The sequence below is a fragment of the Corvus kubaryi genome, unplaced genomic scaffold (genome assembly GCF_017639235.1).
Source record: "Corvus kubaryi isolate FWS band 111438036 unplaced genomic scaffold, C.kubaryi_AGA036_p1.0 split1-37374, whole genome shotgun sequence".
In the NCBI taxonomy this organism is placed as follows: domain Eukaryota; kingdom Metazoa; phylum Chordata; class Aves; order Passeriformes; family Corvidae; genus Corvus; species Corvus kubaryi.
In genome coordinates, this window is record NW_024582079.1 from 1,362,959 (window position 1) to 1,387,677 (window position 24,719).

At 58.0% G+C, this 24,719-nt stretch overlaps 2 protein-coding genes across 3 annotated transcripts in view; both read right to left on the minus strand.

The window, feature by feature from the left end:
- Window positions 1-13,419, minus strand: part of LOC121657804 (calcium/calmodulin-dependent protein kinase type II subunit alpha) — a 34,431-nt gene extending 21,012 nt beyond the window's left edge. The window contains exons 1-5 of one of the 2 annotated variants that reach the window (XM_042013910.1): window positions 13,170-13,419; window positions 7,557-7,651; window positions 4,572-4,631; window positions 862-916; window positions 541-606 (exon numbers count right to left, since the gene is read on the minus strand). In XM_042013910.1, the coding sequence (XP_041869844.1) occupies window positions 541-606; window positions 862-916; window positions 4,572-4,631; window positions 7,557-7,651; window positions 13,170-13,231 (338 nt within the window). In that variant the 5' untranslated portion in view covers window positions 13,232-13,419. The remainder of the gene's footprint in view (window positions 1-540; window positions 607-861; window positions 917-4,571; window positions 4,632-7,556; window positions 7,652-13,169) is intronic. The other variant, XM_042013912.1, reaches the window with a different exon arrangement.
- A 3,873-nt stretch (window positions 13,420-17,292) lies between these two features.
- Window positions 17,293-23,536, minus strand: LOC121657849 (arylsulfatase I-like). The gene is made up of 2 exons (XM_042013992.1): window positions 22,605-23,536; window positions 17,293-21,551 (listed from the first exon to the last, which is right to left on the minus strand). Exons 1-2 carry the CDS (start codon window positions 22,922-22,924, stop codon window positions 20,147-20,149), a joined length of 1,725 nt encoding a protein of 574 aa, XP_041869926.1. The 5' UTR covers window positions 22,925-23,536; the 3' UTR covers window positions 17,293-20,146.
- Between the last annotated feature and the right edge of the window lie 1,183 nt (window positions 23,537-24,719).

Sequence of the window (24,719 nt, forward strand, 5' to 3'; positions counted from 1 at the left end):
CAGAGAAACACTTGCAGATGGCTGGAATGCAGCTCCAAGGGGAAGGAGTGACATCCACAGGGTGTCCGTTCTATTGTGGCCCTGGCTGGGCACCAGCCTGGTGTTGGGTTTCCTCCCTGCCAGCCTGGGGAGCCCTGGTGCCCGCAGACCAAGGAATCCTGATGCACCCAGACAAGGGAGCCCCCAACACCCTGCTCATTTACAGTGAGGTCAGATGTTGGCTATCCCAGCATGCTGGGGAATGAGGGTGCTGTGGGCACTGGCTGGGAGCCATCTGATTCTAAGTGCAAACCAGTCCTATGGCAGCACAGGCACTTCTTGGCACAGGAGTTGAGTGAGTTAGAAAGAGCATTTTGGGTGGGTTTGGGTTTTTTTTTGCACCACAGTTCTGGTCTATGAGTATGTGTTGCAGAGCGGCTGTAAAACACCTCCCAGCACAGAATGAGCTGGTGCTGCAGAAAGCCAGTCGTGTAGGACCCTGGGAGGGAGCAGCTTGTGGAAGAAGGGGACGCCTGCTGTCCCCTCCACAGCCCGGCTCACCTGGCATCCGCTTCGCTGTAGTACTCCCTGGCCACAATGTCCTCAAACAGCTCCCCGCCGGTGACCCTGCGAGAAGACAGGGGGTTGGATTGATTGACAGCACACTCAGCCCTGGCAAGCCCCCCAAAAATGTCACTGCACCATGCATGGGGGGAGAATCGGGGGTGCAGCACAGGGACCTGCCCTCTGCCCGGCTTGGGGGACCCAAGTTTGGTTCAAACCCAGCCTGCAGGAAGGGCTCGGGTGAGGTGGAGGTTGTGTCACCCCGGGGGAAGCGGGGAGCTGCCCGTGGGTTAGGGGATGCAGTGAACCATTACTCACAGGTCAAATATCAGGTAGTGGTGGCCCTCTTCGGAGATGCTGTCATGGAGCCTCACTGTAGCAGAGACAGAAGGGTTATGGGGTACACCTGGCTCCCACCCCGCTCCCTGGGAACGCCTTTGCTCCCCTTTGGGCACAAGCAGGAGCTGGGGAAGGGCACAGCAGGGCTATTCCTCTTGTTATTGCCACTGGCTGGGTGGGGGTCCCTGCTCACCAGGGGAACCCAGCCATGGCCCCAGCCTGGGGCAGTTGTGCGAGGCTCAAAGGTCACATCCAAATCGGGGACTGCTCCGGGGCTGTGCCTAGCCAAGGTTCCAGGCAGCTGCTGGGCTATCTTGGGCACTGGGCAGGCTGCAGGCATGGGTGTCCCCAGTCCCATCAGGAGAGGTGCCCGAGGAGAGGGAGAGCTCAGCAGGGAGCTGAACTGACAACTCTGGCACTCAAGGGCCTTTTTGTATTTTCTGCTCATGACCTTCCTTTTCTCCTTGGAAATCTCCAGAGGATGAATTTCCCCGTCTCCTGGCACCCTCTCCCCTTGGGCACACCCCTCGCCAGGTACAGCCAGCTACAAACCTGTCACCCTGCAGCTGCACGCTGATTTTTCAGGCTCAGATCCCTGCTCACACTTACAGGCAGGTGTGCAGCAAGGGGACAGGCACAGAAACAGGTAGGGTGGATAAACAGAGAGTTGTCTACCATCCTCTGTCCCCCACGTCATATTTTGTTTGATTCCCTTGAGGCTATGAATATTTAACGCTTCCTCTCTCTCACCTGGTTTCAGCCTGATGCAACTTTCAACATATTTAAGAATGCTGGGAATCAGGGAGGAAAAAAGAAACATTCAGTGAGAGATTTTGTGGGAAGTTTTACTCCTAGCCCCTTTTACTGCATCTAAATCAGCTGAGCCCTATATGGAAACATCCTCCAGACTCAGTGTGAGCCAGGGGAGATAACAGCCCCAGCACCGAGTGCAGACGCTGCACTGTGTCACTCTTATCTGCCAGGCCAGAAAACACCACTTTGCTGGTCCTTCTCCCGTCTCCAAGCTCTGTGGGCAAATCCAGTGGCTGCCAAGAGCGTGTTGCCAGCAGCGTCATCTCATCTGGCCAAGGCACCGGGCAAATGAGGTCTGATGAGCTGGGCAGCATCCTTCCTGTCTGTCTCCCTTGTGGTCTTGACTACTGACACAACTTGCTCATCTTATTCCCCAATTATCCTTCCCCACTGCTGGCCTCTGCAGACATCCCCTGTGCTCCAGCATCTGCATCTGCTCCGTTTTTCTCCAACATACAATCCCAGCTTTTCTGCCTTCCTCTGCTGGAAGAAACATATTTCCTCCTGTTTCGTGTCGCCTGGGAGGGATTTGAGAGTATCACGCCTGGGATCCCACAGAAGCCAAAGTGTTCTCGGGGGGATTAGGTGAGTTCAGTGCAGATAGGACCAGCATAACCATAAGCAAATGGTCTGGATACGTTCCCTGCTTGGGGAAGTCCCAAAGCCTGTGGCAGCCAGGAGCGAAGAAGGTATAAGAGGGAGCAGCTGCTCTAAATATAGCCTAATCCTACAAGTATCTGTTACTGACCATAACAAGAGAGAGCCGCACCGGCCAAACCACTCCAGCTCCAAGCCAAGAGCCAAGGCAGGAGCAGGACACAGCTTCAGGAATGAGAGTCAGAGGACAAGTACCTGGAGTTCAAACTCCAGGGCTGGGTGCAGCCAAAGTTTTCCCAATAAAGCAAGACTTCCCTGAAAGGAAGCAGCGCTCCCTAATATGTCACCCAGTGCTGTGGATGTGTTGTGGGGTCCTGGGGACCTGGACCTGCCCTTGACTGCCCGTGCACAGCTTTCCACGCGAGGGTCTCCAGCAGGCGCAGTGCAGATCACAGGCTGGTTCTTCCAGGAATGGCAGCACAGCATTCCCACGGGAGATGGAAGGACCCCACCTTGCTGCAGTGAACAAGTAAGAGGGCTGCAAAGCCCCTTGGGAGCTGGGGTGCTTCTCCCCGGGAAGGGCTGGACAGGGCTGTTTCGCCTCATCCAGCAGCAGTGCCTCCTCTTCCTCACGCCAGGCTGCTCTGCAGTGGCACCGCTCACTCCAGCTCCTGTGTGGGTAAGGAGCCGCCTTTGCTGCACGGAAGGGAAGCTGCAAACCCAAGTTTCCAGGCAGCAGGAGCAGTGGAGGGGAGTGAAAGGAAAGAGGGTGTGGGGTGGGGGATGGAGAAGAGCCTCCTGGGTATAAATAGCAGCAGATTGGGCTTGTTAGCATCTCATGCTGTTAACCCCTTCTAGCCTTTGCAGCTTTGAACCTGCCAGGTCACAGCCGAACAGCGAGGGGTAGTGTAGGAAGGGGGGACAAGGACAGGAACGGGTGAGGTGTTTTGGCCGTCGGAGACCTCGCCAGCCCCACGGGCAGGTGATGGAGAGGGAAGGGTGGAAGACAGCGTTGGGAAAGAGCTGTGGCCAAGCTGGGAACCTGGGAACCTGGGGAACCTGCAGCTACCGTCCTGCAGGTCTCATTCGGTGAGTTCCTCTGGGTTTAGTATTTCTTCCTATTCAGACACTTTGCAGTGCGCTTCCTTCCGGTCTCGGCGGTCCCCGCATGTCTTTTGGTGCAAAGGGGAGGCTGGACGTCCCGGAGGGACCCCTGCAGGGCAGCTCCTGGTCCTGCTGGAGCAGAGGCTGGGGAATCCTGCAGGGTCCGGCACCCCGGCAATGCAGGGGACACCTGCCACGCAGCCGTGTGCCCGAGACAGATGGAAGCCGACAGTCTTTTTTGGAACTGAAATATTTATGGGACAGGAGCCACATGGCTCATCCCAGTGGCCCTGGATCTAGCTCCCTGGATCTGCTGCAGCAGCTCCTGGGGAAGGATGGATCCAGGTCACCGGAGCAGTGAGGGGGCCAGGGAGGAGCTCAGCCGCAGGGGAACCCTCCCAGCTCCCGACTGGGGGTTGAGAGGGCTGCAGAAACCACCAAATCCTTTCCCAAAAAGCTTCAGGATCCCGATGAGGTTGGTACATCCTGGGGTGCAGCTGAGGGAAGAGGGGGTTCATCCAGACTGTCCACAGGGATCAAGAGCCTGCATCAGCATCACTTTCCAGGATGGAATTTGGGTATTTTTTTTACTGCAGTTTTTTCCCCTCCCCTCCTCTCTCTCTCTCTCTCCTTCTGGCCTATTTTTGTCTTTTGCAGGGGCTCAGGAGTTTTCCTGAAACAGCTTTTCCGAAGGAGGCTACTTTCAGATGGACGGTCGGTGGGAAAGTCTTCGCTTCCCCCCGCCATCGCTCCTCCTACACGCCCCGCGCTGCTGCTGCTGCTGCTCCGAGCTGCAGCCGCTTTTTGGAGCATGCAGAGGAATACAGCACCCGAGCCGGAGGAGAGCAGTAAAAATAGCCTCTTGCAGCCTCCTGGGGCTCCGCTTCTCCCTGAGGGAGCTATGGCCAAGTGGGTTAGTCCGGACCTACTTCAGTCCCCCTATGCCCAGTGGGGCCTTTCTTCCCATGGCCCCGTTTGAAGATGGTGCTTCCCACGAGGAAGAGGAGGGATGGCTCTGCAGATCAACTGGGCAGGACAACACTGAGCCCTTCTCAACCTCTGGGACAAACAGTCCGTGCTGCTGCAGACAGGGCTGGATTATGGATGTCCTGGTTCGGACATGGGAGGGCAGGTGGGCAGCACAGCCAGGCATGGGGGGTGCAGGGTGCACTTACCAATATTGGGGTGCTTCAGGAGACGGCAGATCCGGGCTTCTCGTTCCAGCTTTTGATGATCTGAAAGAGGCAATGGCCCTAAATTAGGATCTGAGAAAGGGAATCAACTGCTCTCAGCTTCTGTTGGGCTCTCAGAGGAGCTGTTGGCACAGGAAACCTGGGGGGAGAGAGAGCAGCTTTTTTTTTCCTAAAGAGTTACATATTTTGGGATAAATTCAGCATCAGGGCCTGATGGGCAGTATCCCAGCACAGATGCAGTCCCTGGCTAAGCCCCCAGGCACTGATGCCATGGGCAATCTTGGGTTTGGAACGATCCCTTGCCCTCCCCTCTCTCTTCTCTTTGCTGAACAATCTCTGATCACCTCCCAAATACCCTGGATTTGTCTGGGTTATCCCTGCCGGCAGCACTGTTGCCTTTTCTCCTATTCATCCAGGCACAGACAATCAGCCAGGACATTTCTGGCCCCACATGGTACAATTTGAGCAATTGAAGGCAGAGTTGGCCAGCAAGAGGTGTCAGGATGAAACGAGGCTATGGGCTTCACTCCCCCTCGCCATCGTCAGCCATTCCATACCAGGGCTTTGCTCTCCTACACTGCAGAACCCTGTCTTGGAACTGGCGCCTGTGTCCAAACAGGAAGCCCAGGTCCCACTCCCCAGCTTTCAGCAGGTTTGGGGATGTGACACAACAGAGCTCTGGGCAAAGCAAGCTGAGCTGAGCCAAAAAATCCTCCTCCCTGGGACAGCTCAAAATGAATCTGCAAATCATTTTGTTTCTTCCTCTGCACTTCTCTTCTTGCTCACACCTGACCCAGCCACCCTGACTGGAGGCATTTCGTGCAGGAACTCAGCAGCCAGGACAAGCCAGGATATAATTAGGGCTGCTGTCTCTCGGTGCTATCACTGCTACCTTGCAGGTTCACACCTCGGAGTCTCACTCTGCATCAAACCAAACCTGGGTGTCTCCGACCGCTGAGACGTGAAAGCAACGCAGCCCCTTCTCTGCAGGGCTGCAGCCTTCCCCAGGGCTCAGTATCCTGTCCAAGAGGCACCCCGGGGCTTGGGCTGAGTTTTGCAGCCTGTGCTGGAGTCTGTGAGCTGAAGGCTGAGATAACCTTGGTGGCTTCATTCAGCTCCCCACAGTGTTTCCCTTGATGGGGGACAACCTTCTCAGGGTGGGACAGGGTTACAAGGAGAGGTTGGAGTTCAGGCTGTTCTCACGACTAAAGTCCATTGTGGGGTGGATGACAGGGATGGGATGGAGGGACAGTGTGACCAGTGGGGCAAGCACTTCTCTGGGGAGGTGAGTTACAGCAACTCCTACCCCACAAATCCAGCTCCTGCACACACCCAAACCCCATTTTTCCTCCAAAACCTCCACCTTCTTTCCTGTTGGCCTGTGTTGGCAGCCAGGAGGATGTCTGAAGAAACAGACCACGGCTGGGGATGTGTTGCAGCTTCTCTCACCTTCTCCCCACTTCTCTCCTTCCTGCCCTTTGTGTCTGGGGAAGTGCCATCCTCCCTGCCAGCACTGCACGGTTCCAGACCATTAGCCAAAGCTGCTGGTGATTCCAGCTGGCAGAGCAGGGAAAATAACCCCAGTGAAGCCTCTCCAGGGGACTGCTGGGCACTGCAGGGACAGCACAAACCCCAGGAGAGAATGGAGAGGGGCAAACTGCCGGAGGAGGCGAGCGGAGGCAGGAGGGAGCAAAGGGAGGGCGGCTCAATCTGCTGCTCCAGGCAGCCCTGCAAACTGGGAGGCGTTTGCCAGCTGGGGTACACGGGCAGGAGCCAAGGGCTGAGCCCAGCACCACACACCCTGCCCAGAGCCTGGCCTTCGGCTTTGGAGGAAGAGAATGATCTGCATCCCTGAAGAGGGGCAGGGATCTGTGCTGGAGGACCTGAGGGGCTCAGTGCCGGTGCTGTGCCGCTTTGGCAGCACTGTGGGAGGGCGACTGCAACATCCTGGTTTAATTCCAGGTCAGAAAGGAGCTTGTCACTCTTTTCTGCATTTCAGTTTTGCCTTGGGAGGTCAGCAGTGGAACTGGGAGAGACACCGAGGGAGGTTAATTAAACCCTCCTGGCAGAGTGCTTCCTCCCAGCACCCATCCTGCACTCCCAACAGCCAGGGAGGAGCCGGAGTGGGGACACGGCATCTGCTGCCTCATCCTTTCAATCCTCCTCATCACAGCTCCTCTGTCAGGTGCCTGGGGGCAGAGGGGTCCCTGGCTTGGGGCAAGGGCTGGCTGGTGATTTCTGTGCTGGCTCAGCTCAGCCTCACTCCGAGGAACAGCCGGGATAGACCCACCAGGACAGACCCGCCAGCGCCTCTTTCAGCAGCAAACAGCCAATGTGCTCCACCAGAGCGATTCACCAGACGGGAGCGAGGGGTGAGGGCCCATCTCCAGATAGAAATGAAGTCAAACCCCCACCTGAAGGGATGTTCCCATTTCACTGATGTAGGTATATGAGTAAGAAAACTTACAGACCCCAGAGCAGGGATGGGGGGTCAGCAGGGGCCCTCTCAGAAGGTGATGCTCCCAAAATAACTCTGCTACACCGTGCCTGATGCTAGCATGGTCTGACTTGTTGCAAGGCTGTAACCATCATTTTGCTGCAATGTGGTGTGCAGGGTGGTGGGGGGTCTCAGGGACAGAAATGGGGTCCTCTGGCTCCTCAGGCAGATTGGGGTCTGGGAGTGCCCCTCAGCCTCAGCCAGGCTGCAGATGCATCCCTGTGATTGGATGGGATGTGGTGAGCAGCCACCAAGACACCTCCTTGGGACATTCATCCCATCCATCAAGGAGTCTGGTGTGTACTGCAGCAGAGACAGGGTGGGATGAGGGGGTCCCCATCGCACATCAAACACCCCCCACCTCATTGCACATCAAAGGCATCATCCCAGCACCATGCAGAGGGGAAAAATTCCCTACTCCATGAGCCCTGCTCACCTCTTGCCTCCCCCAAAACACCCTCAGTGCTTACCTCGAGCAGAGAGCTTCTTGGTATTGATGATCTTGGCCGCATACTCTTGTCCCGCCAACACCTTCACACATCTCCGGACAATGGAGAAAGCGCCCCTGGGAACAGAAGAAGCCAGAGGTGAAGGGCTTGGTGTGGGCACAGGCACAGCTCAGCACTCATGGCCGTGGGGTGAGGGGCAGCCACAGGCATGGGGGTGAGGATGGTAATGGGGATAGGTGCTGACTGGGGCAGGGACTTGGGGAAAACATGGAGGGATTTCAGCTGGCTTCTCTGCACTGCTGTCCTTGAGGAATGATGGGAGGAGGCCCATGCAGACCTAGGGATAAAGGTGGATTTCTCCCCTCCACGCTCCTCTGGGACACCCCAGACATGGTGCACTTTTCCTCCTCTTCCTCCTGGCTCTGCCCTTTACCGGGGGTGCTGGTTCCTGAGGGAAACCGTGATGGCTGCAGCTGCCACACAGCTCTCGGCCACTTCACTCTTGTGTGGCTCTGCCTGTCCTGGACCTTCCAATCACAGCAGGACTTGGCAGCTGTGACCGGTGCCAGATTCCCTCCCACTGCAAAACTGTCACCCAGGCAGGGACAGCCCAGGGGACACTGCGAGGATGGGGCCAGGCTGGACAGGGATGGATGCTGCTGCACCTTGCACACGCATGAGCCAACATGCAGAGCTTTCCTGGAGTCTGGCAGGCAACCGAGCACGAGTGCTTGGGACACTCCAAAGACTCCTGTCTGCCCCTGTACCCCGTACCCCGGGTCCTGCCAGCTCGTGGCACTGCCAGTGCCGGCGCAGAGCTGGGAGCTGCGGCACTGCAATCACACACACACACACATGCACGCTCCAGCCCTGCTGAGTAAAACCTTTGTGCCAGGTTCCCTTTCCTGCCAAACCTCTCCAATTGCTAAAATAACAACTATCAAAAGCAATCCCACCTCGTGCCCCACCTTCCCCCCACTCCCCTTCACCCCACTCCAGCTCCCTGCCGAGGAATAAAAGGCCGCAGGCTGGTGAGAGCGGCGGATAATTGATTTTAGCGGCGGGGGCGGGTGGAGACGGGCAATTTGGGTTTGAATGTGATTTTTAGAAAAGCAGGCAAGCAGCGGGTGTGGAGGGGTGGGGATGGAGCCCCAGCAGAGCTGGCAGCCCACGTGCCCGGTGCTGCCGTGCAGAGCATCGCTCATGGCACGTGCCAGGCAGGAGTTGGGGGAAAACATCCTGGTGGTTCCCAGCTTCCCCGTCCTGCCATTTAATCCTGGCTGCTGAAAGAGCTGAGCTGTTAATATCCCTGAATGCTGGGGAGGAATTAACTGGGAAGGGTGGGTGAAATGCTTCATATCCAGCTTGCCATAGGTAGGGAGACCAGAGACGGCAGCAGTCCTGTGGTGTTACTCTCTTCATCCGGCTGGGAACCCCACACTGTGTAGGGTTTGTGGGCTCCTGTGGATCCCTGGGACTCATCTTCTCTATTTTTTTCCCTAAAGATATGTGTGATGTTTCTGCAGTGGCAGGACAGTCTGCAGCAGAGTGCAGCAAGCAGGGAGAGGCACTCAGGCTCCCCCTGCCCCAGCTCGGGGTTTCACTGCAGAACCCAGCATGAGGCTGGAGCGTTGTAGGTGTCCCAGATCCACTGGAGGTTGGGGACTGGTGGTCACTCCTGATCCCAGTGTCCACAGCCACTTGCTCATCTATTTATTAGAACTGAATGGCAAAAAGGGGAGCCATGGGAAGCGGCTGTTTCACTTCCCCAGCTACATTCCTGGCTTTTGGCTCCTCCAGACCTTCCTAACAGAAACCAAATGTCTATTTGTGGTCTGTAAAGCATAAGCAAAACCCTGTGTGCCCGGAGGGTGGGTGGAAGATGGAACACTGGATGCAGGTGCAGGATACCCAGGGGTACAGCACGCTTGCTATCCTCCCCTCCTTGTTCCAGTCAGGTCCTTCGGTGGGTCTGCACCAGCCAGGAACCCTCCACATTGGGTGTTTGACCCCCAGCCAGGCTCTGTTCCACTGTGCCAGGCTGCTTCCTTGCTACTCAGTCCTGTGCAGGATTTTTCCAGCCTAGGGGAAAAAAAGCCCCCCTTTGCTCCATCTCAATACAGCATCTTCCCAGCAAAGGCAGCATCCCTTTCCACACCAGGGGCTCATGGGCACTGCAGGCAGTGCTGTGGGTGCCAGGCAGGGAGCTCAGCCCCACTGTGCTGCAAGAAACCCCTCTGGAAGGAAGGAATCATCTCCTGCTCCCTGCCCATGGGCAGCAGCCTGTCCCTTCTCTCCCAGGGTGCTGGGTCTTTGGATGGGAATCACCCCAACCCTGGTGACAGCTGAGGACCCCCATCTCTGCCTGGCTTGGATGAGACAGCATGTCCCAGTCTGAGCAGGGGACAGGCACATCACCTGCAGAGCCGTGGGTACCGACCGTGTCCTTGTCCCCCGGCTGGGTGCCAGTGCAGGGTGATGTTGGACCTGCAGCCCCGAGCCCCAGCACTGCTGAGCCCCAGCACTGCTGAGCCCCAGCCCTGCAGCCTCTGTCCCTTGGTCCCCAGGCCAGGCATGACCCCATGCCTTGTCCCCACGGCCTCCCCCACCAGCTCAAGCAGTGGCTCTGCCACCAGGATGCTCCGCTTCTCCCTTTTTCACACCTTCCCTGCCAGCGCCCGGCTGTGCTGCTGCCGCCCTCCCTCTCTTCAACACCTCCTCCTCCTCCGAGGCACTTTATCTCCTTTCTAGAGAGAAGAGTGTGGGCTGGGGATTTTTTGTTCCTCCATTTTTTTTTTTTTTCTGTTTAATAAGCCCCCTCTCCTGCAGCTCCGGGAGCGGAGGGGCTGATCCTACGGCTCGGCACGGTAATTGTCTCCAGCCTCTCCCTGAACCTGCTGCGGGGGCGGATTTGGAGGCGCCGATGGAGCTGCACTTCATGTTTGTCCTACTCCGGGGGGCCGTGGGCAGGATCCTCTCCCTGTCCCCCCCTACTGCCCCCCGCCCTCCGCCTGATTCCCTCCTGCAAGCGTGGGGGATCGGAGCAGCCCTTCACTCGCTCAGCTTTGCGGGGGCTGCCGCAGGAGTGGGTTTTCCCCAGCTCCGTGTCCCCCGCTCGGGACAGATGTCCTACCATGCTTGGGAGGTACGGGGATGTGACAAGGGCTTGTGCCTTGCTGGGCAGACTCTGCAGATCTCCCTCCCCATCTCTGCCTGCCCCCAAAGCCCCACCGTGGTGCCACCATTAGGTGTGTGGCATCTCAAACCCCCACCTGCCCGGGTGTCAGGAGGGGTGACAGCCGAGGAAACGGCAGAGAAGCAGGGTGGGTGCAGCAGCCTGGCACCCAGAGCTGCCGTCCTGCCAGTCAGGCTGGGACACACCGTGTCCCCCACAAGAGCCCGCTCCAGTCCCTTGGGGACAGCAAACTCAAGATGGACCCTTTCTGCTCCGAATCCTTGCAGGACGCTGCTCCCTACCAAGGTCTGGTGTGGGGAGAGCCGTTCTGCCCATCCCTGCCAGGACACCCCCACCCCGGCTGGCACCGGGAGCACCTCTCCAGAGGAGGAACACTTCCCAGCGCGAGCAGCTGCCGCAGCAGAGCAGAGGTGCGGCACTTCGTCCTGATTTCCCTCTCTAAGCCCGTGAAGCAGAAATTTCCCCATGGGAAACCGCTGATTTTTGAATGTGCCAGGATGTGCTGGAAACCATCCCAGTGGAAAATCCCCAACCAGCCCCACAGCACTTTGGCTAACCCGGTGAAGCCCCTAACTCGGGAACACCTCAGTGCTGCAGCTGTACCTGCCCTCTTGAGTGGATGGAAAAGCTGTGGGATGCACCGAGCTGGGGCTGCTGCCCCTGCGTCACCCCAGAACTGGGGTGGTTGGGTGCGATGCTCTCAGGGGCTGGTGAGCCGCTGCGCCAGCTTTGCTCCTTTATTCCTGTTAAAATGCATCTGTCCGAGGGGTTTTACACCACAGTGCCGGGCAATGCAGGCAGCCCCTGAGCCTGGGTGCTCAGCCCTCCGGTCAGCACCCACCCAGCAAAGCGTCGCAGCTCAGATACCTTCAGGAGCCCTCCTGGTCCTCCTCCATCACTCCTGGCCTGCCAACTCCCCTCCACATCCCCACAGCCATCTCTGCCCAGCCAGAGCCCCACAGCCTCACCACAGACACCCAGCAGCCACTGCCTCACCTGCCCACCCCCTGCCACCACCACAAAGCCCTAGAGCCCTGAAAAGCCGAGAAAAGTCTGGAAAAAGCAGGTCCCACATCCCACCTTGCCACCAGCTCCCTGGTGGGTGCCCATCCCCCTGCCTGCAGTCCCAGCTGGGGCTGTCCGTGCCACAGGGACCCACTCCCCAACCCAATCCCCTGCTGTCCACCAGCCCCTCTCTGTCACCCTGATGCCACAGGGATGGATGTGAGTATCCCGGGATGGGGGGGCCCATTTGCCTCCACAGAGCTGCACTTTGTGGCAGCACCCTGGTGCCACGGTTTGGCTGGCGAATGTGAGCAGCATGCAGCCCAGCACAAAGTCCTCCTGTCTCAGCCTCTCCATTTCCCCATCTCTGCCCTCTCCCTTCTCCCTCGCCCCCATTTCACACGCCCACGTGCATGTGGGCACACGCTTAGGCACAGGCTGCTCTGCGCCCGGGCGACGCAGGGCTGCGGGGTTGGAGCCTCCCTGTGCCTATGGATGGACAAAGCTTCCCCTCTGGAGCTCAGGCACCCTGAGCCCACCACCGTGCTGCCAGCTGCTCTGAAGGGATGGCGGCCACGCGCCCCAGATTTACACACCAGCTCCAAAAAAAGGCACAGAAACCAAAACAGAGGCACACGCCTGCTCACTCCTGCACCCGTTTTACAGCCACACGCTGGGCGGGACGGGGAGCATCCCTCCACACGGGGAACCTGGCATCCCCTGCTCCACCCGGGAGTGCTCAGAGCGCCCCAGGATCCCCTCACTGTGCACAGGCAGCTCTGTTTGCACACACACACACGGACATGCACTGATCCAGGCACACGCGATGACACCCGGACCAGAGCAGCTGAGCCCTCCCCTGCAGGAAAGCTGGGTCAGCCAGGGCTATGGCTCACTTGCACTGGGACAGGGCTGGGGAATATCCTGGATCTTTCCAAAACCCACCAGGATTCTCTGGGGGCTGCCAGGCAGACTGGGTCTCCTGCAGGTCTAGTCAAGCCACGGTGAATCCACACAGAAAAATTCCCTAAAGAAATGTGAGGGGTGCCCACTGCTTTGGCTTTCCTCCTCAGCTGTCCTGTTCCTCCTCCCGGCTGGAGAACTTCCCAAGGGAGCCAGCAGCCTTCTTTTTTGGGAGTAGCTTTTCCATAAGAGGGGCAGCTGAGCCCTTCCCAAGAAACTCCAGACTGCTGGGGTGTCCCAAGTCCCCAGCCAAACACCCATCAGCAGCCCCTGAACTCAGGTGTGGACAGAGAAGCAGGTCTGGGGCTGGCAGCCCCCACCCTCACCCATGTGCCCTCTCTGATTCCCACTGCATTCTCTCCATGCCCATCTCCTTTCCCCCATCTCCAGCAGTTCCTAGCACTGCCGAGTCTCTCTCCCAGCCAGGGCACAGCCCCGCTCTGAGCATCTCAGCCCCGTCTCCAACTTACTTGCCCAGTTCCTCAAAGAGCTGGTACTCCTCGGTGAAGCGATTGCAGGTGATGGTGGCCATCCCGAGGGGCTGGAAATGCTCCCTCCTGGTGCGGAGTTTGGGGCAAGCAGCTCTCCTCTCACTCCCTCCCTCTCCGTGTGCTCCCGGGGCTCTCTCCTCGCTGAGGTAAATAAGGGAATATGTTTGATTGACAAGCCCAGAGATAATGATGAGGGCAATTTGTCTTCTCAGCTTCACAAGCCTTCGTCAGCATCCCCGTCCCCATGGTGACCACCGCTTCCAGAAACGCCCTGTTTCTGTTGCCGGGGCAACTGCTTCCCAAACCCGCCGCCCTCCGTGGGGACCAGGCCCCTGCTGGGGACCCAGCCCGGGGGCTGCCCGGGGGTCACCCACCTGCTGCGGAGGGGGGGATCTCTAAAATACAACTACTAAAGGCAAATTAAAGGCTGTGGCAGTGGTAAAATAATTGGGGCAAAAAAGGTTTCCATGGAAACCATGGTTTCCATGTTGCAGGAGGATGCTGTCACCCCAGCAACTGCTTATGCCCCCCGCCCAAAAAAAATACAGGCCCTGCTGGTACCTACAGCAGCATTCCTGGGGGCCCTGAGGGCTGTGGGATGGGGGACACGCTGCGGCGGGAGGGAGCAGATGGAGCAGAAGTGTGTCAGGAGAAGCTGGAGAAACCATGGCAGGTCCCCAGGTCCCCACACCGTCCCGCCTTCAGCCAGGGTCCTCGGGGGGGCTGGCCCCAATCGCACTGCAGTGGAGAGCTGGCTGCTCCCCACTCCCCCCTTTGTCCCCTGAGTCCCCCTGAGGGCTCTGGGGTTCCTGTGGAGCAGCTCCAGAGGGTCCCCCCAGAGAGGGGCGAGCAGCCTGGCCTGCAGCACGCCTAGAGGGGACCACAAAGGCTGTGTCCTGGGGTGCTGTGTCCCTGTGGTGCCCAAGCTGGGGCAGAAAGGGGGAAGTTTCAGAGTGGGAATAGGAGGAAGGTCTGGCTCCCCAGTCCTTGGATTTTTTGTTGCTGAGTCGCCTCTCTGCTGTGCTGAACATAAGAAAGCACAAAAAGCGCAATAAAAGTGGAACTGTGAGGTCCAAAACCTCAGGGAAGGGGTTTCCCTCTGAGTCCCCACCAGCACTCACTGGGGATCCAGCACCACCCCCTCTGTCTACACCACCCCTTGCACTTTCCACCTGCTGGCTTCCCCCAAAAGAGCTTTCTACTAAGCTTTTGTCCCGTTTCTGGATGATTTTGCAGCAGCAGGACCCTCATCACAACAGGAGAAGGGACTCCCTGTGCTGGCTGGGAGGGCATTGCCTTTGGCAGCTGAGATGGATTGAGTTCCCCTTCAGGCTGCCATGGAAGGGTTAAAAGGAAAAGAAAAGGTTCTAACCAGACAAAAATAGGGAGAAATCTTTGAGAGGGGAGAGAGGAGGAGCAGAGAGGGAGAGAAGAAAGGAGGTGGAAGTGGAGGAGGACAGCAAGTGGCGGAGTGAGGAAGAGGAGGGGGAGGAGGAGAAAGGTCTAATGGCTTTTCCATTAATTGCACTATTACCCACCTGCATCCCCACCTTGCATCCCTGCATCCAGCCTCCAGCTCCTGCCTGGTCCCATCCAGGGGACCCTGGTGGCAGAGCAGGGACCAATTCCCAGCCCTGGACGGGCACATGGATGGGGCCACAGTCCCCAGGGGTTGATGACCTCCAGACCCACCCTGGCCATGCCCTGGCATGGGCAGAGCACACCAGGCACCCTCACTTGGGGTGCAGGCAATGCACATGTGCCATCTGTGCCCCAGGGACACGATGGTCCCCAAAATGCCTCCTTGCCCCTGCACAACTCCTCCCCATGTCGCTCCCACAAAAAAGGGGGTTCATTCCCCACCCCAGGGCTGTTCCAGGATGCAGGGGGCTGCCATGGGGGCCGGTACACCCGAATGTTTGTGGGAGTGCTCTCCTCCTCCAGCTTTTTGCTGCCAGCCCCCAGCAGCCCCTTGGAACCCTAGAGGCAAGAGGAAGAGCCCCCCGCTCCCGAGACCCCATGGGCGGCTCTGTGCCCCTGCCTCACTCCCACCTCCCTCCCACCTGCGCTAATGTTCGTGTCCCCGTGAGCTCCGCAATGTGACCTGCCCCCCTCCCCGTGCCCACCCCCACACTGCCACACGTGCTCAACCCCACACGCGTGACTCTGCGTGCTCCCCGAGCCAGGAGGAGGGATCTGTCCCTTCCTTATCCCCGCTGCATCCCTGACACCCCAAACCCCCCACCCAGGCAGGGGGTGATGGCAAAGCCCCCCACGAGGACCTTGCCTCCCTCCCCAGGGTTCTCCTGCCTGGCAGAGACACAGCTCTCCAGGAAAAGTTTCTCCCTCTCTGATCTTCTCTCTATTCAGTTTTTTTTCCCCTTTTTCTTGACATTTTTCCTTCTGAGGGTAAGGTGGTGTCAGACTTCTGCGTGATGAACATGCTCTGCTTTGCTGATAATGTTTTCCCAAGCAGGAACTGCTGCCTGGTCCCACTCCTGGGTGCCTGGGGACAATCCAAGGGGAGCAGGAGCTCTGGGTGGAACCTTCAATCTCTGGGCTGGGGGCTCCCCTGCAGAGGGAAGTAGTCCCAGTCCTCTCCCAGAGGCCTCAGGATACTCTTAGGATGTGTCTGTTCCCAGCCATCCCCAGATTTGCTCCTGCAGGGCTTTGGGAGCCATGCTGCTCTCCTGCTGCCGTACTCGGGTCTGGCCACCTGATGGAGACCTTCATCCCCAGTGCTCCTCTCCATCACTGGGCTGCCTCTCCAAAAATGCATCCTGCTCTCCACACCCTGCTCCAGCTCTGCCTGCAGAGCTTTAGCTTCTGCATCCCAGCAGGGGCTGCCCCCGGGTGGGCACCCGAGGTCTGATGCCGAACCCCAAACACACGGGATGGGCAGCTCAGGAAGGATCCACGTGTCCTGGGGGGGCTGCAGCCGGTGCCCCTGCTCCCAGGGGATGGGGCTTGCAGCAGTGCCTCGCACACCAAACGAGTCGGCCTGCCAATTACATATTGCAGAGATCCCAAAATTACTGGGACAGTTTCACATGCAAGCTGGGGTCTGGGGGATGCTCAGTTGCTGTCCTCTGGGAAGCTGAATTTGGGGTTATTTTTAGAGAAGATTATAAATACCGTGGTGAGGAGAGCTGATTTACATTTAAGGCTGTGTTTGCAAACGTGCCCTGTCCCTACGGGCCCAGCACTTGCTCCTGCAACCACAGGAAGCTGCTTTTGGCTGAGACAGGGTGTCCTCAGTGCCACCCTCTCCCTGACAGTGGGGTTTGTAGGCAAAGACTCTCCTGTGGACATGTCCATGATACTTGCGGACACCCAGCAAGTGCCATGCGGCTCCCTGGAGCCATTGTGCACTGGATCTGGGTGGGGGGAACCTGCAGAACCACACGGCCTCAGATCCCTGGCATGAGAAAGGACACAAGTACCCCTGATGCAGAACACCTTCTGCTCAGCATGAGGTGCTCGGGGTGCTCTGGCACTCTCCCACTGTGGCAGTTTGCTGGGATCTCCTGTCCTGGTACTGGGCTTCTTCCCTCTCTCGGGTGGGAGCTGCCTGTGGGGCTGGAGAGTCTCTGACATACCCCCAGTCCTGCCTGACGCATCCCATCCCTATTCCATCCCCATCCTATCCCACTCCCCTCCCCATCCCTCCCCAGCCCAGCCCAGCCCCACCCTCCTCTTATCCTCCTCCCCATCTCTATCCCATCCCAACTCCATTCATTCCCAGCCCATCCCCTCCCCGCTCTCTCCAGCCAGCAGGGTGGAAACAGCCAGGGTGGAGACAGCCAGTCCATGCCGACAGACAGGCAGCCACCACCCCACCACCCCTCCACCCCTGATGGCCCCGAAGCACCCCCCTGCCCCATCCCTCCCAGGCTCCCATCCTACACCCAGCTTCTGGTGGGGTTTGGAGCTGCCTGGAGCTTGCCAGGCGCTTTGAAGGGAGGTTGGGAAGGAGGGGAGCCTCAGCCTGTCTGTGAAAACACATCTCCCGGGTGCAGGGAACTCCACCGCCTTAGCATCTCTCCAGCTGCATTAACCCCTTGGCAGCCAGAGCACGCACACAATCCCAGGAGACTTCAGCTCTCTGAAAACAAGGGATTTTGGCACGTAGCTGCATTTTTCCCAGCACAGGCCATTAATGAACACTGCTGTGATTAGGAGAACACGTGGCAGCAGCTGCATCTCCTTTCCCAGCCCAATAGTCAGACACAGCACAGCTGGAATCAGTGGTGAAGGACAACTGGTGTCCTCGGGCTGGAGGCTTTGCTCTCTCCAAGCACCCAGAGATGCTCCTGCCGACTTCTCCTCTTTGTTTTCAGGGACTAAGATTTTCCTTCAGCTGTTTCTTCTTGCAAAGGTTCAGAATCCAACTTTTTTTAATTAAAACACAGATGACAACAGATCCACCACTGTGGCCAGGCTGACTGTGAACCCAGCATCAGCCCAGCAGATCCAAACCTGGAAAGGAAGTGAAACCAGACGAACCTTTCCATGGGGAAATTAGCAAAAGGGAATGGGAGAAAAATCAAGCATGTTTTCATGGAAATTTCCGTTTTTGAAGGAAAAAAAAAATAAAAGAAGGACTAAACTTGGATGCATTTATATAAATATGGAAATGAAAGCCGTTTCCCGAGCCTTGTCACCACCCCACGTCCAGTCCTGCTCTCCCATTCCCTTCAGCACCAACTGTCCCTTAGCCAATATTTGTTCCCAAGCCCCTGCAGCATTACCCCCTGCCCTCCCCTGGCTTTGGCTCTGCCTGCAGCAGCCTCCTCTTCTTCAGCAAAATGTTACTTTATTTTCAGCAACTGGTCGGCTTTGCCAAATGGCTGCTGGTGCCGCAGCCCCGCTGGTGGTGCACATCCCCAGGGACCAGGCTGGCTGACTGAGGTAGTTTGAGGACGTGGAGCATCCTCTTGGGGCTCATCTCCGCTCGGGTGATGCCATGGGGACCACTCCTCTCGGAGCAACATGCTAAGGGAGCAGGGATGGAGATGGGGCTGATGGAGGAGCTGAGTCCCCCTCTGAAACAGCCTTGGGATGTGCCTGCAGGGATGCAGGGAGCTGATGGGATGGGATGGGATGGGATGGCACAGTGATGGGCGTGCGCGGAGCAGCAGGGACTGGCGCACACACCGCCACGCTCCAGCTTTTCAAACTCCTTCCAGCTCTACAAGAAGAGGCCTCCTCTCTTCTGCCTTGCTGTCAGCTGTTTTTTTTCCTTTGTTTCTATAGAAAATCCCAATTCCCCCAAATAATCCAGCTAAGAGTAAGAAAAAAAAAATACAAACATGTCATTGCATTTTCTTCCCATCCTCATCCCTCTCTCACACACAGGGCTTGAAAGCACACTGAAAGGTATTCAGCGTGCACGCTGCCAATTGTCACATCTTTCAATGACAGATTTTAAATGAATGTTATTTTGCAAGGGAGAAAGAGGGGGGAAAAGAAAAAAAAAAAAGAAAGCCCACACTGCTCATCCAAGAGCTGACAAGTCCTAACGGGCCTCATTTTCCAGAGACAAAAATAACTATTTTCAAAATTCACAGCAGGGCCTTCGCCTACACACGCTGCACCAAGAGAAACCTGTGGGGAGAAATGTAAAACACATTGTGTAAATGGAAATGCACCATGCATCCAAAACGATTTTAAAGCTATTTACCCCCTTTCATCCTCGCCAGCTCTCCTGTGAGCACACGTACGCGCGCTCGCACCCTGCTGAAGGCGCGGGGGCCCGGAGCTTTGCTGGCTTCCCTGGCCCCCGGCCATCGGATGGGCTCCCCACAGCAGCGGATGATGGGGAGGTGTTTTCCTCCCCACGCGTGCGCTGCTGGAAAAGCAGTGCCCATCTGCGGCGAGGGGATGCGGCGCAGTGCTGGCAGGTGGGAGACGTCCCCATCATCCCCATCCTCCACTGTGGCTTCAAAGTCCTGCAGCTACAGAACAGCACATCAGCTTCTGCAGAGACCTTCTTGAGATCTTCCCTCTGCCCCGGGTTCAGCAGTGGGATGTGGGGACAGGGACAGCTCCAGCACGGGGAAGGGGCAGCCAGGGGTGGTTGGCTGGTTGGGTATGTAGGATTCATAGGGAGGATCAGGGGTGCCTAGAGCCATGCACATGAGGGGGCTGTCCAGGCAAATTTTGGGTGAAAGGGTCTGCTTTCAGTCTGCTGGCTGACCCATGTGGAGTCCACCAGAGCCTGGGGCAAACCTGCCTCCCAAATGTGGGGCCAAAGAGAACCACCTGTCCTCTGAGAGCATCCAACCGTGCCTCCATGGGCCACAGCTCCTCACCAGGGCTGCTCCTGGCCCCACAAGCCAGTGGAGAGGGGAAGCTGTAGCTCCACATGAGGTCCCTGTAGCAGCATGACTTAATCCAGCCACACTGATCTCAGGTCTGACATCCATGGTCAGGAATCCATCCCTCCACAAAGAAGCAATGTGGTCTTGAGTTTGGGGGAGGCCCTCGAGTTCCCAGAGCAAGAGCAAAGGTTGCAGCCACTTGGCAGCAGGCTGAGAGCCAGGAGTAAATAGAGGGAAATGGTGAGGGTTAACGTGAAGGCAGAGCCCCCCATGCTTCCTCCTGCCCTTGCGATGGCCAACACTTAAAGTTTATGATTGGTTGCAGAATCCTGGAGGAAAGGGTCTCTCTCTTTGGAAGCGGCTGTGCAGGGCCAGCCCAGCTCAGCACAGTCATTCACCAGCACTGAGCACTGCAGCAGAGACCACATTGCCCTTCCTCACCCACTGGGAGCAACTCCCTGTGGCCACCACTCCAGCTGGGGAGAAGTGTTTTGGAGTGAACCCCAGAGCAAGGGAGAGCAAGAGAGCATTGGCCACCTCCCCGCTTGTCCTTCTCCCTCGCTCCCACGCCACGGCACTGCAGTCCAGAGCTCTACCCTGGCCAGGATGGCTGGATGCTGGGGGAGTGTCCTGTCAGATGCGGTTGGACATGAGCCTGGTGTTCAGCTTGCGGAAGAAGGAGCGCAGCTTGCAGATCTTGCACTTCTTCTTCTTCTTGTTCCTGCTTTTCAGGGGCTCCCGGCCGCCTTCCCACTCCTCCCCATCATCCTCACTGGCCCAAGGTCCCCAGGCACCACCGTTGAAGTCTGGGTGAGCCCGGGGGTTCTCCGCAGGGTACCGCACCGGGATGGCCGTCCGGTTGTAGTGCACCAACCTCATCAGGAGGCTCCTGACCACGTCCGGGCGCTGCTCAGAGAGGTCATAGCGCTCGTAGGGGTCAGCGGTGATGTTGAAGAGCCACACGGACTTCCTCAGGCCATTAGTGAGACGCTCCAGGTTCCACCAGCTCCCTGGGAAGTTGGTCAGGGTCTGCGGGGGGATCCAATCACTGTACCCTGGGTCACCAGTGAGGAGCTTCCACTCCCCAACCCGGATGGAAGCTTGCACGGCCGTGTTCCAGATGCCGAAGCCATCCTCCAAGGAGCCGTACTTGGCATGGTTGTACAGTGGGTCGATGTTGTGCAGGATTTCGGTGCGTGGCGACTCCTTGCCCTCACTGATAGCAGGCCAGACGTTGTAGCCATCCAAGCCTTGGACATTGCTCAGGTTGCCCCTGGCCAGGCTGACCAGAGTTGGGTACCAGTCTGTGATGTGAACCAGTGCCCAGCTTGTCCGACGCTTGCGCTTGATCAGGGGACTGTGGACAAAACCAATGCCACGCACTCCCCCTTCCCAGTACGTCCCTTTGCGGCCCCGTAGTGGCCAGTTGCTTCCACCAGAGAAGGTTTGCCCGCCGTTGTCTGTGGAGAACACGATCACACTGTTGTCATAATAACCATACTTCTTGAGGGCCCAGGTAATGTTCTTCACCGCCTCATCCATGCAGGTCACCATGGCTGCGTACTTGCGGCGGGCGACGTTGCCCATGGAGCGGTAGCGGTAGATGTACTCCTTGGGGGACTGCAGGGGCGTGTGGACCGCTTGGAAGGCCACGTAGATGAAGATGGGCTCCTTGGGGCTGTGGGATGCCAGGATCTTGTTGACACGCTGAGCGTAGAGGAAGGTGGAATACTTCCCGCTCTGGTCCCAAGCCACGTCCTCCCCTTCGTGCAGGTCATAGCCGCAGACGCCCGGCCCGTCGCAGTTGTCATAGGTGTAGTAATCCACGTTGCCTGTCAGGGAGCCCAGGAAGGTGTCGAAGCCCCGGCGAGTTGGCAGGCACTCCCTCTTGTAGAAGCCAAGGTGCCACTTGCCCACCATGTGTGTGGAATAGCCGGCTTCCTGCAGCTTCTGTGGCAGGGTGACCTGGTCGAGGGGCAGGCAGTTGGGCTGCCGAGGACGGATGATGGAGTGCTGCAGTCCTGTGTGGATCTGGTACCTGCCAGGAAGAAAGAGGGAAGCAGTGGTGATGAGGAGCAGCACTGGGTGAGGACGTGATGGCACTTTATGTGTTAGAGACCCAAAACACATGCAGATCTCCATGTCACCCAACCCAACCCAACCCAATGAAGCAAGCTCCAGCCAGGGACAAGGATCTCCTCATCCATCTGTAAGTACCAAAAGCAGATGCAAAGTACACAGAGAGTGGCTCAGCAGACTTCTCACAAAAATGCCACCAGCAGCTGTCCCCACTGCTGCCAGCCTGGCCTCTGTCAGGGCTGGGCAGCACAAGCAAGTGGGTTCACAATGCCCTACCTGAATGTCCCCACCATCCCTGTCCTCCCCTGCCTTGCACACCACAAACATGTCTGGGACCCCTCAAGAGCCATCAGGAGAGAAGGGAGGCCTTTGCCTGGACCCTGGTGGGCTTCACCACCCCAGGCAGTAGGTGACCACACCCATAGGCACCTCCTCCCTAGGGCCCACTCCTCAGCAGGAGATGGGCTGGTGGGATCTGCCTCCTGCAGCGAGTGCTGAACACACCACACTGCTCCAGAGAAAGCCCCACCTATCCTAGAAGGCAGAACGGCCCAGGATAAGGGGACATCTGACTGTGCTGCCATGGGAGAGGGCGATGGAGCAACATCCAGCCTGTGCTGGCCGGTGCAGCACTGAACACGCACGCAGGGAAAGCACGGGCCAAGGGCCTCACAGCAAATCCCTGAGGGACAGTGTGTCAGGGACTACCTGGGGACACAGCTCCTTGCCCAGCACCACAACACCTCCTGACTGGAGACCACCCTCTCCCAAAGTGACATCCACTACTCAGCAGCATCCACATTTTTGCTCTTGCCACGTGCCACTATTTATCCTGTGTGGAAATCAACTGTTCACCCAGGAAGCTTTCTAGAGAAATCCAGAGCTGCTGGAGGATCTCCATCCCCTGCCAATACACCATGGCATTGGTCTAGCAGCAAGCTGGAGTTAAGCCCCTCAGACCTACAGGGACCAAAGGGGGACATGAGTAGGCTGTGAGCAGGTGCTGGCTTACCTGCCAGTTATCAGCTGGCTCCGGGACGGGGTGCAGATGGGCTGGATGTAGTAGTTCTCCAGCTTCACACCGTCCGCTGCCAGCCTGTCCAGCGTCGGTGTCTGGATATCTGAGCCGTGATAGCCAATGTCGTGGTAGCCCTGGTCATCAGTCAGAATGAAGATGATGTGGGGTGGCCTGGTGAAGGTGGGAGGCAGTGATTTCTCCATGGGGTCTGTGGTCACATCGGCCACCAAACTGGGCTTCATCCAGTCCCAAGATAAATAGCCAAAGCTGAGCAGGCTGACGAGCGAGAAACCCGTGAGGGCATAGACGGCCATCCCGAAGCACTGCGCTGCCTGCCAGCGGAGTTACCGTCCCAGCATCGTCTCAGAGCCACGAAAACAGGAGGTCTTCCCCTCCTCCAGGAGAGCCCCCTGACCTAAGGGATGCTCCCCACAACCCCCGCAGCTGGTTTTGCGGGAGCAGCTTCCATCAAGGCACACTCGCGTGCACACAAAGAGCTTAATCCGCCGGGGCTGGGTTGCCTTCAGTCAAAGGAAAATAACCCTCGCGCTGCTCCAATCGCACACATCTGCACGGCAGGACGGGCTCCTCGCAGGGACTGGCGGCGGCCCGCAGCCGCTCACCAGCGTCCCGAGCGTTGGAAACACTTCCTGGCTTCCTGGGGTTTTCTCCCTGGTGTTATTTCTTTATGAAGAGCTCCATAAAATCCTCGTCAGAGAAAGTTGCTGGCTTCTCCTCTGCTCCAGCCCTGCGCCTGCCCGGCTATCCAGACGGCTCGCTCGGGATACGAGGATCCTTGTCTTTAAACTCCTGCGGAAGAGGGTGCTAAAGTTCAAGCCCAGGGGTGCCGAGCTCTCCTCCTCACTCTCCGGGCAAGGGCCGCCCTCTCCTTTTCCCAACCTCCGCTCCAAGGCAGACTCCCAACATCTGCCCAGGACGTGGTCTAAGCCGCCAGGTTTATGGGGAGCTGCCGGCTCGGCCCCTCCCAGCTCAGCAGCTCCAGCAAAAAGCTGGGAAGCCCCAGAGCATGCAGGGTCGTAAGCGTGGCATTCCCTGAGCCACCGATGCTTCCCTCCCTGCTTGCACCGAGGCGTGTGACACATGGATCAGGACCCTTGGTGGGATGCTCAGCTGAAGCCCCCGCAGCATCCAGCCCGGGAGGGCAGCAGGACTGGCTGGGTCTCTGGGAGGGATTGCTGGGGCCGGCTGCCCACACTGACAGGATCACCATCCAAATAAATCCTGAACAAGGGGAAGCTGCAAAAACTTGTTTGAACACCCCCAGTGTTAATAAAACCACCTGGGGGCTTGCAGAACACTACGGAGTGGGGTGGGTGCTGCTGCGCCCATTTTCCAAGTGGGGAAACTGAGGCAGTGAAGGGCCATTGTCACAGCCAGCCAGGGGCAAGGTTTGGTGGGAACCAGAGACTTCTGCCAATGCAGGGGTACTGATCTGAGCTTGGGGTGCTGGGACAATGGGCTAGTGCCCTGATGCTTCAGGGGGGTTTTTGGCAGAGATGAGCAAAGGCCCTGTGCAATTCCTTCTGCAGGGCCAGCATGGATCAGGCATCAGGAAGCCCTCATGCCTGGTATGCCTCTTGTCCCCTCCACTTTCCAGGGAAGGACATGGTCCAGGAAGGGGAATTTTGGTAACACAATCCCACTCACATTCACCCACCCCTGTCAGAGCCGGGAGCTGAGTCCTGTGGCTGTTTGCAGTCCTGATGGGGACCCGAGGGGTCCCAGCACACCAAGCACCCTGACAGCCCCCAGCCCAGCCACCCCACCTGCCTTTATAACTGCAGGGCTGTGGTGGGGGCTCACTGGGGTTTGGGAGGGCTCTGCCTTCAGAACTGGCTCAGAAGAGCAGATGAGACAGATGGCTCCAGGACCCCTGCGTGTCCCCTTCCCTGATCTCCTCCTCTGGGTCCCCTCCCTGGGCTCCCCCCACACTCTCTGTCCTTCCACTGACCCTCCAGTCCACTGTGCCCCAAATGTCCTCCCTGCCCCACGCCAGCCTGCTCCCTAGGACCCCGGACACCATGGAGGAGTGGGGAGGAAGGAACACGAGGCTCCTCACTCCCAGGGACAGGGGTGACTCCCAGGAAT